Genomic DNA, 14,630 nt, shown 5'->3' with positions numbered 1-14,630 from the left:
GACAGAGAGAGAGACAGAGAGAGAGACAGAGAGAGAGACAGAGAGAGGGAGACAGAGAGAGACAGAGAGAGACAGAGAGAGACAGAGAGAGAGACAGAGAGAGTGACAGAGAGAGAGACAGAGAGAGACAGAGAGACAGAGAGAGGGAGAGAATGAGAGAGAGAGGGAGAGAGAGAGAGAGACAGAGAGAATGAGAGAGGGAGAGAGAGAGAGAGAGACACAGAGAGAGACAGAGAGAATGAGAGAGGGAGAGAGAGAGAGACACACAGAGAGACAGAGAGAGACAGAGAGAATGAGAGTGGGAGAGACAGAGAGAGGGAGAGAGACAGAGGGAGAGAGACAGAGAGGGAGAGAGAGAGAGACACACACAGAGAGACAGAGAGAGACAGAGAGAGAGAGAGAATGAGAGACAGAGAGACAACAAGACAACAGAGAGAATGAGACACATAATAATATTATTATCATTATTATATTACCTACAAACAAATAAACACACACAGACAGAAACAAACACACCCACAGACACCCACAACCACCCTACACCCCCCCCACCCCTACCTGCAGACGTAGTCAGCCTTGCAGAGTCGCAGTGCAGCCAGACAGTTGGGTTGGTCTTTGTCTTCATAGGAGCAGGCTGGTACGATGGTCTGTCTCCGTCTCTCAGTGCACGCCGTGTCTGGACAGTACAGGGTTATGTTTAAACTCTCTCTCTCTTTTCTGTTTCATCACATATATACACTACATAACCAAAAGTATGTGGACACCTGCTCGTTGAACATCTCATTCCAAAATCATGGGCATTAAAATGGAGTTGGGCCTTCTGGGAAGGCTTTCCACTAGATGTTGGAACATTGCTGCTATAACAGCCTCCACTCTTCTGGGAAGGCTTTCCACTAGATGTTGAAACAATGCTGCTATAACAGCCTCCACTCTTCTGGGAAGGCTTTCCACTAGATGTTGGAACATTGCTGCTATAACAGCCTCCAGTCTTCTGGGAAGGTTTTCCACTAGATGTTGGAACATTGCTGCTACAACAGCCTCCACTCTTCTGGGAAGGTTTTCCACTAGATGTTGGAACATTGCTGCTACAACAGCCTCCACTCTTCTGGGAAGGCTTTCCACTAGATGTTGGAACATTGCTGCTATAACAGCCTCCACTCTTCAGGGAAGGCTTTCCACCAGATGATGGAACATTACTGCTATAACAGCCTCCACTCTTCTGGGAAGGCTTTCCACTAGATGTTGGAACATTGCTGCTATAACAGCCTCCAGTCTTCTGGGAAGGCTTTCCACTAGATGTTGGAACATTGCTGCTACAACAGCCTCCACTCTTCTGGGAAGGTTTTCCACTAGATGTTGGCACATTACTGCTATAACAACCTCCACTCTTTTGGGAAGGCTTTCCACTAGATGTTGCAACATTGCTGCTATAACAGCCTCCACTCTTCTGGGAAGGTTTTCCACTAGATGTTGGCACATTACTGCTATAACAGCCTCCACTCTTTTGGGAAGGCTTTCCACTAGATGTTGGAACATTGCTGCTGTAATAGCCTCCACTCTTCTGGGAAGGCTTTCCACTAGATGTTGGAACATTGCTGCTAAAACAGCCTCCACTCTTCTGGGAAGGCTTTCCACATTGTTGCGTTGGGGGGATGACGATAGTAGCCATTTGATTACCTTTTCAGGAAACAGTGTTGTAGCTTAGCATCTGATTACCTGTAGCTTAGCATCTGATTACCTGTAGCTTAGCATCTGATTACCTGTAGCTTAGCATCTGATTACCTGAAACAGTCCTGTAGCTTAGCATCTGCGTCATCTGACCACTTCTTAATTAACACTGGTGCTTCCTGCTTTAGTTTTTGCTCATAAGCAGGAATCATGAGGATAGAATTATGGTCAGATTTGCCCAATGGAGGGCGAGGGAGAGCTTTGTTTGTACGCGTCTCTGCAAAACCTTGAGACAGCTGTTGTTTACAAATTAACAATAAACTAGTGTGCTGTTCTATCTAGCCGGTGCAGCGTGCTGGCTGAATGTTATCCATGTCGTCATTCAGCCACAATTTGGTGAAACATAAGACATTACAGTTTTTAATATCCCGTTGGTAGGATATTTGTGATCGTAGCTCGTCTATTCTGTTATCCAATGATTGTACGTTGGCTAATAGGACTGATGGTAGAGGCAGTTCACCCACTCGCTGTCGGAGCCTTACAAGGCTCCCCCCGACCTACGTCCCCGATATCTCTGTCTCTTCTTCATGCAAATGACAGGGATTTGGGCCTTGTCGGGTGTCTGAAGTACGTCCGACTCGTTATTGATATTCAAAAGCTCTTTCTTGTTCATAAAGAGATGGTGGCAGTAACGTAAATACACAGTAGCACAATTTTCCGTAAAATGGCAGCCATCTCCGCCATTAGCCTGGCTTCCAGTCTGCGTTCCATCCCAAAGGTGTTTGATGGGGTTGAGGTCAGAGCTCTGTGCAGGCCAGTCAAGTTTTTCCACACTGATCGCAACAAACCATTTCTGTATGGACCTCGCTTTGTGCACTGGGGCATTGTCATGCTGAAACAGGAAACGGCCTTCCCCAAACTATTGCCACAATGTTGGGAGCACAGAATCATCTAGAATGTCATTGTATGCTGTAGTGTTATGTTATGATTTCCACTGGAACTAAAGGGGCCGAACCATGAAAAACATCCCCAGACCATTATACCTCATCCACCAGACTTTACAGTTGGCAATATGCATTGGGGCAGGTAGCGTTCTCCTGGCATCCACCAAACCCAGATTTGTCCCTCAGGGGTGCCAGATGATTCATCACTCCAGAGAACACGATTCCACTGTTCCAGATGGCGGCGAGTTTTACACCACTCCAGAGAACACTGTTCCAGATGGCAGTGAGTTTTACACCACTCCAGAGAACACTGTTCCAGATGGCGGCGAGTTTTACACCACTCCAGAGAACACTGTTCCAGATGGCGGCGAGTTTTACACCACTCCAGCCGACATTTGGCGTTCAGCATAGTGATGTTAGGCTTGTGTTCGGCTACTTGGCCATGGAAACCCATTTCATGAAGCTCCAGACGAACAGTTATTGTGCTGACGTTGCTTCCAGAGACAGTTTGGAACTCGGTGGTGAGTGTTGTTGTGACCGAGGACAGACGTTGAAAGTCACTGAGCTCTTCAGTAAGGCCATTCTACTGCTAATGTTTGTCTATGGAGACTGCATGGCTGTGTGCTCGATTTTATACACCTGTCGGCAAAGGGTGTTGCTGAAATAGCCGAATCCACTAATTTGAAGGGGTGTCCACATACTTTTGTTTATATAGTGTATATATATATATACACACACACACACATACACCTGCCACCCCCCTCTCCTACCTGTGCAGGGGCAGAACAGCAGCTGGTGGGTGTAGTCAGGAGGGACCCGGTCGAAGAACTTCCTGAGAGCCTTGTCACACCTGGCTCTGTTACAGGGGCCTGAGCGGGCCGACGGCTGGATGCAGGCCGAGACGTATTCCGTACGGAGCTTCTGACACGTCTCGTCCACGTTACACGCCTTCGCCGCGTCCAGACAACGGTTCACCGTCGCTATGCCAACTGCACCTGTTTGAAGACAAAAAAACAAGGAAGGGCAGTTTTAGGGTACCAAATGTAGTGCACTACTTCCCAGCAGAACCCTATGGCTTCTAAGGGTACCAGTTGGAACGAAGACGTGCCATTTTTTAAAAATCGCCTTTGTAATTTGAGATTTCAAACAATGATTAATAACAATAATTGCAGTCTGTATCGACAAGCGTCTAAAAAATGAAATGAAAAGGATTCATAATTCTAAGTCAAATTATAAAGTATTTTTAATTAAAATATAATCATCTGCAATAGAACATGATTCAGTAAATATTGAGGAAGCCTGGTCAAAATCAATGTAATATGTTACCTGATTCGTAAACAACAGGCGTAGACTAACCCTTGCGGGGTTAAAGAGTTAAAGTTACAAAATATAATCTAAAATATAAATAATAACAGGTGGAATAAATACTAAATTACTAAAAACAAAAAGATCATCAAGGACAACAACCACCCCGAGCCACTGCCTGTTCACCCCGCTATCGTCCAGAAGGCGAGGTCAGTACAGGTGCATCAAAGCTGGGACCGAGAGACTGAAAAACAGCTTCTATCTCAAGGCCATCAGACTGTTAAACAGCCACCACTAACATTGAGTGGCTGCTGCCAACATACTGACTCAACTCCAGCCACTTTAATAATGGAAAAATTGGATGTAATTAACATTAGAGGCTGCAGCCTATAGACAGACTAGGAATCACTGGCCACTTTAAGGAATGGAACACTAGTCACTTTTAATAATGTTTACACATCTGGTATTACTCATCTCATATGTATATACTGTATTCTATACTATTCTACTGTATCTTAGTCTATGCATTACTCATCTCATATGTATATACTGTATTCTATACGATTCTACTGTATCTTAGTCTATGCATTACTCATCTCATATGTATATACTGTATTCTATACTATTCTACTGTATCTTAGTCTATGCATTACTCATCTCATATGTATATACTGTATTCTATACTATTCTACTGTATCTTAGTCTATGCATTACTCATCTCATATGTATATACTGTATTCTATACTATTCTACTGTATCTTAGTCTATGCATTACTCATCTCATATGTATATACTGTATTCTATACTATTCTACTGTATCTTAGTTCGTTCTGCTCTGACATCGTTTGTCCATATGTATAAGGTCTTAACTCATTCCTACATAGATGTGTGTACTGGGTATATGTTGTGTAATTTGTTAGAGATTACTTGTTAGATATTACTGCACTGTTGGAGCTAGAAGCACAAGCATTTCGCTACACCCGCAATAACATCTGCTAACCATGTGACCAATAACATCTGCTAACCATGTGACCAATAACATCTGCTAACCATGTGACCAGTAACATCTGCTAACCATGTGACCAATAGCATCTGCTAAACATGTGTATGTGACCAATAAAATTTGATTTGATATGAACAATAATGAGAACACACACAGAGATGTGGCTATGCAGTCAGCCAGTCAACCAGTCAGCCAGTCAGCCAGTCAGCCAGCCAGCCAGTCAGCCAGTCAGCCAGCCAGCCAGTCAGTCAGCCAGCCAGTCAGCCAGCCAGCCAGTCAGCCAGCCAGCCAGTCAGCCAGTCAGTCAGTCAGCCAGTTAGTCAGCCAGCCAGCCGGTCAGTAGGCCAGTCAGCCAGCCAGTCAGCCAGCCTGTCAGCCAGTCAGTCAGTCAGTCAGCCAGCCAGTCAGCCAGCCAGTCAGCCGGTCAGTCGGCCAGTAGGCCAGTCAGCCAGCCAGCCAGCCAGCCAGTCAGCCAGTCAGCCAGTCAGCCAGGAAGTACCAGGTAATAACATGGCTAGATACAGGGAGCACAAGGTAATAACATGACTATATACAGGGAGTACCAGATAATCACATGGCTATATACAGGAAGTACCAAGTAATAACATGGCTATATACAGGATGTACCAGGAAATAACATGGCTAGATACAGGGGTTACTTTAGTGTTCATGGGCACAGGGACTACGGTGGTCTGCTTAAAAACATGTTGGAATTACAGACTCAGACAGGGACAGGTTGAAAACGTCAGTGAAGACACTTGCCAGTTTGTCAGCGCAGTACACATCCTGGTAATCCATCTGGCCCTGCGGCCTTGTGAATGTTGACCTGTTTAAAGGTCTTACTCATATCGGCTGCGGAGAGCGTGATCACACAGTCTTCTGGAACAGCTGGTGCTCTCATGCATGTTTCAGAAGTAGTTTAGCTCGTCTGGTAGGCTCATGTCACTGGGCAGCTCTCGGCTGTGCTTCTCTTTGTAGTCTGTAATGGTTTGCAAGCCCTGCCACATCCGACGAGTGTCGGAGCCGGTGTAGTATGATTCAATCTTAGTCCTGTATTGCTGCTTTGCTTGTTTGATGGTTCGTTTGAGGGCATAGAGGGATTTCTTATAAGCGTCCGGATTAGTGTCCCGTTCCTTGAAAGCGGCAGCTCTAGCCTTTAGCTTGGTATGGATGTTGCCTGTAATCCATGACTTCTGGTTGGGATATGTACGTACAGTCACAGTGGGGACGTCGTCGTCGATGCACTTATTGATGAAGCTGATGACAGGTGATAAACTCCTCAATGCCTAGTCTGTACTAGGGAAACAGTCCTGTAGCGTAGCATCTGCGGCATCTGACCACTTCCGTACTGAGCGAGTCACTGGTACTTCCTGCTTTACTTTTTACTTGTAAGCAGGAATCAGGAGGAGAGAATTATGGTCAGATTCGCCAAATGGGGGGCGAGGGAGAGCTTTGTACGTGTCTCTGTGTGTGCAGTAAAGGTGGTCTAGAGTTTTTTTCCCCTCTAGTTGCACATTTAACAAGCTGATTGAAATGAGGTTAATTGGATTTAATTATCCCTGCATTAAAGTCCCCGGCCACTAGGAGCGCCACCTCGGTCTTAGTGCCAGCATCGATCTGTGGTGGTAAATAGACAGCTACGAAAAATATAGATGAAAACTCTCTAGGTAGATAGTGTGGTCTACAGCTCATCATGAGATACTCTACCTCATGCGAGCATAACCTCGAGACTTCCTTAGATATCGTGCACCAGCTGTTGTTTACAAAATACGTAGACCGCCGACCCTTGTCTTACCAGATCCCACTGTAACCAGCCAGCTGTTGTATCCTGCAGGTACATCGTATAACCAGCCAGCTGTTGTATCCTGCAGGTACATCGTATAACCAGACACCGCTGTTCTATCCTGCCGGTACATCGTATAACCAGACACCACTGTTCTATCCTGCCGGTACATCGTATAACCAGACACCGCTGTTCTATCCTGCAGGTACATCGTATAACCAGACACCACTGTTCTATCCTGCAGGTACATCGTATAACCAGACACCGCTGTTCTATCCTGCCGGTACATCGTATAACCAGACACCACTGTCTATCCTGCCGGTACATCGTATAACCAGACACCACTGTTCTATCCTGCCGGTACATCGTATAACCAGACACCACTGTTCTATCCTGCCGGTACATCGTATAACCAGACACCACTGTTCTATCCTGCCGGTACATCATATAACCAGACACCGATGTTCTATCCTGCCGGTACATCGTATAACCAGACACCGCTGTTCTATCCTGCCGGTACATCGTATAACCAGACACCACTGTTCTATCCTGCCGGTACATCGTATAACCAGACACCACTGTTCTATCCTGCCGGTACATCGTATAACCAGACACCACTGTTCTATCCTGCAGGTACATCGTATAACCAGATCCCGCTGTTCTATCCTGCCGGTACATCGTATAACCAGACACCACTGTTCTATCCTGCAGGTACATCGTATAACCAGACACCACTGTTCTATCCTGCCGGTACATCGTATAACCAGACACCGCTGTTCTATCCTGCAGGTACATCGTATAACCAGACACCACTGTTCTATCCTGCCGGTACATCGTATAACCAGATCCCGCTGTTCTATCCTGCCGGTACATCGTATAACCAGATCCCGCTGTTCTATCCTGCCGGTACATCGTATAACCAGATCCCGCTGTTCTATCCTGCAGGTACATCGTATAACCAGACACCACTGTTCTATCCTGCCGGTACATCGTATAACCAGATCCCGCTGTTCTATCCTGCCGGTACATCGTATAACCAGATCCCGCTGTTCTATCCTGCCGGTACATCGTATAACCAGATCCCGCTGTTCTATCCTGCCGGTACATCGTATAACCAGACACCGCTGTTCTATCCTGCAGGTACATCGTATAACCAGACACCACTGTTCTATCCTGCAGGTACATCGTATAACCAGACACCGCTGTTCTATCCTGCCGGTACATCGTATAACCAGACACCACTGTCTATCCTGCCGGTACATCGTATAACCAGACACCACTGTTCTATCCTGCCGGTACATCGTATAACCAGACACCACTGTTCTATCCTGCCGGTACATCGTATAACCAGACACCACTGTTCTATCCTGCCGGTACATCGTATAACCAGACACCACTGTTCTATCCTGCAGGTACATCGTATAACCAGACACCACTGTTCTATCCTGCCGGTACATCGTATAACCAGACACCGCTGTTCTATCCTGCAGGTACATCGTATAACCAGACACCACTGTTCTATCCTGCCGGTACATCGTATAACCAGATCCCGCTGTTCTATCCTGCCGGTACATCGTATAACCAGATCCCGCTGTTCTATCCTGCCGGTACATCGTATAACCAGATCCCGCTGTTCTATCCTGCAGGTACATCGTATAACCAGACACCACTGTTCTATCCTGCCGGTACATCGTATAACCAGATCCCGCTGTTCTATCCTGCCGGTACATCGTATAACCAGATCCCGCTGTTCTATCCTGCCGGTACATCGTATAACCAGATCCCGCTGTTCTATCCTGCCGGTACATCGTATAACCAGATCCCGCTGTTCTATACTGCAGGTACATCGTATAACCAGACACCGCTGTTCTATCCTGCAGGTACATCGTATAACCAGATCCCGCTGTTCTATCCTCGTATAACCAGACACCGCTGTTCTATCCTGGTACATCGTATAACCAGATCCCGCTGTTCTATCCTGCCGGTACATCGTATAACCAGATCCCGCTGTTCTATCCTGCCGGTACATCGTATAACCAGACACGCTGTTCTATCCTGCCTATCCTACATCGTATAACCAGACACCGCTGTTCTATCCTGCCGGTATATCGTATAACCAGACCCCGCTGTTCTATCCTGCCGGTACATCGTATAACCAGACACCGCTGTTCTATCCTGCCGGTACATCGTATAACCAGACACCGCTGTTCTATCCTGCCGGTACATCGTATAACCAGACACCGCTGTTCTATCCTGCCGGTACATCGTATAACCAGATCCCGCTGTTCTATCCTGCCGGTACATCGTATAACCAGACACCGCTGTTCTATCCTGCCGGTACATCGTATAACCAGACACCGCTGTTCTATCCTGCCGGTACATCGTATAACCAGACACCGCTGTTCTATCCTGCCGGTACATCGTATAACCAGACACCGCTGTTCTATCCTGCCGGTACATCGTATAACCAGACCAGATCATCGTATAACCACCGCTGTTCTATCCTGCCGGTACATCGTATAACCAGACACCGCTTTTCTATCCTGCCGGTACATCGTATAACCAGACACCGCTGTTCTATCCTGCCGGTACATCGTATAACCAGACACCGCTGTTCTATCCTGCAGGTACATCGTATAACCAGATCCCGCTGTTCTATCCTGCCGGTACATCGTATAACCAGACACCGCTGTTCTATCCTGCAAGTACATCGTATAACCAGACACCGCTGTTCTATCCTGTCGGTACATCGTATAACCAGACACCGCTCTTCTATCCTGCAGGTACATCGTATAACCAGACACCGCTGTTCTATCCTGTCGGTACATCGTATAACCAGACACCGCTGTTCTATCCTGCAGGTACATCGTATAACCAGATCCCGCTGTTCTATCCTGTCGGTACATCGTATAACCAGATCCCGCTGTTCTATCCTGCCGGTACATCGTATAACCAGACACCGCTGTTCTATCCTGCCGGTACATCGTATAACCAGACACCGCTGTTCTATCCTGCCGGTACATCGTATAACCAGACACCGCTGTTCTATCCTGCCGGTACATCGTATAACCAGACACCGCTGTTCTATCCTGCCGGTACATCGTATAACCAGACACCGCTGTTCTATCCTGCAGGTACATCGTATAACCAGATCCCGCTGTTCTATCCTGCCGGTACATCGTATAACCAGACACCGCTGTTCTATCCTGCAAGTACATCGTATAACCAGACACCGCTGTTCTATCCTGTCGGTACATCGTATAACCCAGCTGTTCACCGCTGTTCTATCCTGCCGGTACATCGTATAACCAGATCCCGCTGTTCTATCCTGCCGGTACATCGTATAACCAGATCCCGCTGTTCTATCCTGCCGGTACATCGTATAACCAGACACCGCTGTTCTATCCTGCCGGTACATCGTATAACCAGACACCGCTGTTCTATCCTAACCAGACACCGCTGTTCTTCCTATCCTGACACCGCTGTTCTATCCTACATCTGTTCTATCCTGCCGGTACATCGTATAACCAGACACCGCTGTTCTATCCTGCAGGTACATCGTATAACCAGATCCCGCTGTTCTATCCTGCCGGTACATCGTATAACCAGATCCCGCTGTTCTATCCTGCCGGTACATCGTATAACCAGACACCGCTGTTCTATCCTGCCGGTACATCGTATAACCAGACACCGCTGTTCTATCCTGCCGGTACATCGTATAACCAGACACCGCTGTTCTATCCTGCCGGTACATCGTATAACCAGACACCGCTGTTCTATCCTGCCGGTACATCGTATAACCAGACACCGCTGTTCTATATCGTATAACCAGACACCGCTGTTCTATCCTGCCGGTACATCGTATAACCAGACACCGCTGTTCTATCCTGCAGGTACATCGTATAACCAGATCTATCGCTGTTCTATCCTGTTCGGTACATCGTATAACCAGACACCGCTGTTCTATCCTGCGGTACATCGTATAACCAGACACCGCTGTTCTATCCTGCCGGTACATCGTATAACCAGACACCGCTGTTCTATCCTGCCGGTACATCGTATAACCAGATCTATCCTGCTGTTCTATCCTGTTCTATCCTGACACCGGTACATCGTATAACCAGACCCGCTGTTCTATCCTCCTAACCAGACACCGCTGTTCTATCCTGCCGGTCGTATAACCAGACACCGCTGTTCTATCCTGCCGGTACATCGTATAACCAGACACCGCTGTTCTATCCTGCCGGTACATCGTATAACCAGACACCGCTGTTCTATCCTGCCGGTACATCGTATAACCAGACACCGCTGTTCTATCCTGCCGGTACATCGTATAACCAGACACCGCTGTTCTATCCTGCAGGTACATCGTATAACCAGACACCGCTGTTCTATCCCAGGTACTGTAACCTATCCTGTTCTATCCCGGTACATCGTATAACCAGACACCGCTGTTCTATCCTGCAAGTACATCGTATAACCAGACACCGCTGTTCTATCCTGTCGGTACATCGTAAACCCAGACACCGCTGTTCTATCCTGCAGGTACATCGTATAACCAGATCCCGCTGTTCTATCCTGACGGTACATCGTATAACCAGATCCCGCTGTTCTATCCTGCCGGTACATCGTATAACCAGACACCGCTGTTCTATCCTGCAGGTACATCGTATAACCAGACACCGCTGTTCTATCCTGCCGGTACATCGTATAACCAGACACCGCTGTTCTATCCTGCAGGTACATCGTATAACCAGACACCGCTGTTCTATCCTAACCAGACCCCTGGTACTGTTCTATCCTGCAGGTACATCGTATAACCAGACACCGCTGTTCTATCCTGCCGGTACATCGTATAACCAGACACCGCTGTTCTATCCTGCCAGGTACATCGTAACCAGACACCGCTGTTCATCGTATAACCAGACACCGCTGTTCTATCCTGCCGGTACATCGTATAACCAGACACCGCTGTTCTATCCTGCAGGTACATCGTATAACCAGACACCGCTGTTCTATCCTGCCGGTACATCGTATAACCAGACACCTGCTGTTCATATCCTGCCGGTAACATCTGTATCCTGCCGGTAACCAACACCGCTGTTCTATCCTGACGGTACATCGTATAACCAGACACCGCTGTTCTATCCTGCCGGTACATCGTATAACCAGACACCGCTGTTCTATCCTGCCGGTACATCGTATAACCAGACACCGCTGTTCTATCCTGCCGGTACATCGTATAACCAGACACCGCTGTTCTATCCTGCCGGTACATCGTATAACCAGACACCGCTGTTCTATCCTGCCGGTACATCGTATAACCAGACACCGCTGTTCTATCCTGCAGGTACATCGTATAACCAGACACCGCTGTTCTATATCCTAACCAGACACCGCTGTTCTATCCTACATTGTATAACCAGACACCGCTGTTCTATCCTGCCGGTACATCGTATAACCAGACACCGCTGTTCTATCCTGCAGGTACATCGTATAACCAGACACCGCTGTTCTATCCTGCCGCTGTTCTACATCGTATAACCAGACACACCGCTGTTCTATCCTGCAGGTACATCGTATAACCAGACACCGCTGTTCTATCCTGCCGGTACATCGTATAACCAGACACCGCTGTTCTATCCTGCCGGTACATCGTATAACCAGACACCGCTGTTCTATCCTGCCGGTACATCGTATAACCAGACACCGCTGTTCCATCCTGCCGGTACATCGTATAACCAGACACCGCTGTTCTATCCTGCAGGTATCCTGACGGTACATCGTATAACCAGACACCGCTGTTCTATCCTGCCGCCGGTACATCGTATAACCAGACACCGCTGTTCTATCCTGCAGGTACATCGTATAACCAGACACCGCTGTTCTATCCTGCCGGTACATCGTATAACCAGACACCGCTGTTCTATCCTGCCGGTACATCGTATAACCAGACACCGCTGTTCTATCCTGCCGGTACATCGTATAACCAGACACCGCTGTTCTATCCTGCCGGTACATCGTATAACCAGACACCGCTGTTCTATATCGTATAACCAGACACCGCTGTTCTATCCTGCCGGTACATCGTATAACCAGACACCGCTGTTCTATCCTGCAGGTACATCGTATAACCAGATCCCGCTGTTCTATCCTGCCGGTACATCGTATAACCAGACACCGCTGTTCTATCCTGCAAGTACATCGTATAACCAGACACCGCTGTTCTATCCTGTCGGTACATCGTATAACCAGACACTGCTGTTCTATCCTGCAGGTACATCGTATAACCAGATCCCGCTGTTCTATCCTGTCGGTACATCGTATAACCAGATCCCGCTGTTCTATCCTGCCGGTACATCGTATAACCAGACACCGCTGTTCTATCCTGCCGGTACATCGTATAACCAGACACCAGACACCGTTCTATCCTGTTCTATCCTGTTCTATCCTGCAGGTACATCGTATAACCAGACACCGCTGTTCTATCCTGCCGGTACATCGTATAACCAGACACCGCTGTTCTATCCTGCCAGTACATCGTATAACCAGACACCGCTGTTCTATCCTGCAGGTACATCGTATAACCAGATCCCACTGTTCTATCCTGCCGGTACATCGTATAACCAGACACCGCTGTTCTATCCTGCAGGTACATCGTATAACCAGACACCGCTGTTCTATCCTGCCGGTACATCGTATAACCAGACACCGCTGTTCTATCCTGCCGGTACATCGTATAACCAGACCAGACACCGCTGTTCCATCCTGCCGGTACATCGTATAACCAGACGCCGCTGTTCCATCCTGCCGGTACATCGTATAACCAGACACCGCTGTTCTATCCTGCAGGTACATCGTATAACCAGACACCGCTGTTCTATCCTGCCGGTACATCGTATAACCAGACACCGCTGTTCTATCCTGCAGGTACATCGTATAACCAGACACCGCTGTTCTATCCTGCCGGTACATCGTATAACCAGACACCGCTGTTCTATCCTGCCGGTACATCGTATAACCAGACACCGCTGTTCTATCCTGCCGGTACATCGTATAACCAGACACCGCTGTTCTATCCTGCCGGTACATCGTATAACCAGACACCGCTGTTCTATATCGTATAACCAGACACCGCTGTTCTATCCTGCCGGTACATCGTATAACCAGACACCGCTGTTCTATCCTGCAGGTACATCGTATAACCAGATCCCGCTGTTCTATCCTGCCGGTACATCGTATAACCAGACACCGCTGTTCTATCCTGCAAGTACATCGTATAACCAGACACCGCTGTTCTATCCTGTCGGTACATCGTATAACCAGACACTGCTGTTCTATCCTGCAGGTACATCGTATAACCAGATCCCGCTGTTCTATCCTGTCGGTACATCGTATAACCAGATCCCGCTGTTCTATCCTGCCGGTACATCGTATAACCAGACACCGCTGTTCTATCCTGCCGGTACATCGTATAACCAGACACCGCCGTTCTATCCTGCCGGTACATCGTATAACCAGACACCGCTGTTCTATCCTGCCGGTACATCGTATAACCAGACACCGCTGTTCTATCCTGCCAGTACATCGTATAACCAGACACCGCTGTTCTATCCTGCAGGTACATCGTATAACCAGATCCCACTGTTCTATCCTGCCGGTACATCGTATAACCAGACACCGCTGTTCTATCCTGCAAGTACATCGTATAACCAGACACCGCTGTTCTATCCTGCAAGTACATCGTAAACCCAGACACCGCTGTTCTATCCTGCAGGTACATCGTATAACCAGATCCCGCTGTTCTATCCTGACGGTACATCGTATAACCAGATCCCGCTGTTCTATCCTGCCGGTACATCGTATAACCAGACACCGCTGTTCTATCCTGCAGGTACATCGTATAACCAGACACCGCTGTTCTATC

General features: G+C 47.8%; 1 protein-coding gene across 2 annotated transcripts in view; it reads right to left on the bottom strand.

Moving 5' to 3' along the window:
• Positions 1 to 14,630, bottom strand: part of LOC135574386 (GDNF family receptor alpha-4-like) — a 780,873-nt gene that overhangs the window by 721,203 nt on the left and 45,040 nt on the right. Inside the window, exons 4-5 of one of the 2 annotated variants that reach the window (XM_065025977.1) lie at positions 3,383 to 3,601; positions 559 to 676 (exon numbers count right to left, since the gene is read on the bottom strand). The exons of the other annotated variant lie outside the window; for it this stretch is intronic. Of the exons in view, the coding sequence (XP_064882049.1) occupies positions 559 to 676; positions 3,383 to 3,601 (337 nt within the window). The remainder of the gene's footprint in view (positions 1 to 558; positions 677 to 3,382; positions 3,602 to 14,630) is intronic. 2 annotated transcript variants of the gene reach the window in all.

The sequence above is a fragment of the Oncorhynchus nerka genome, linkage group LG12 (genome assembly GCF_034236695.1).
Source record: "Oncorhynchus nerka isolate Pitt River linkage group LG12, Oner_Uvic_2.0, whole genome shotgun sequence".
Taxonomy (NCBI): domain Eukaryota; kingdom Metazoa; phylum Chordata; class Actinopteri; order Salmoniformes; family Salmonidae; genus Oncorhynchus; species Oncorhynchus nerka.
This window is presented reverse-complemented; position numbering and strand designations above follow the sequence as displayed.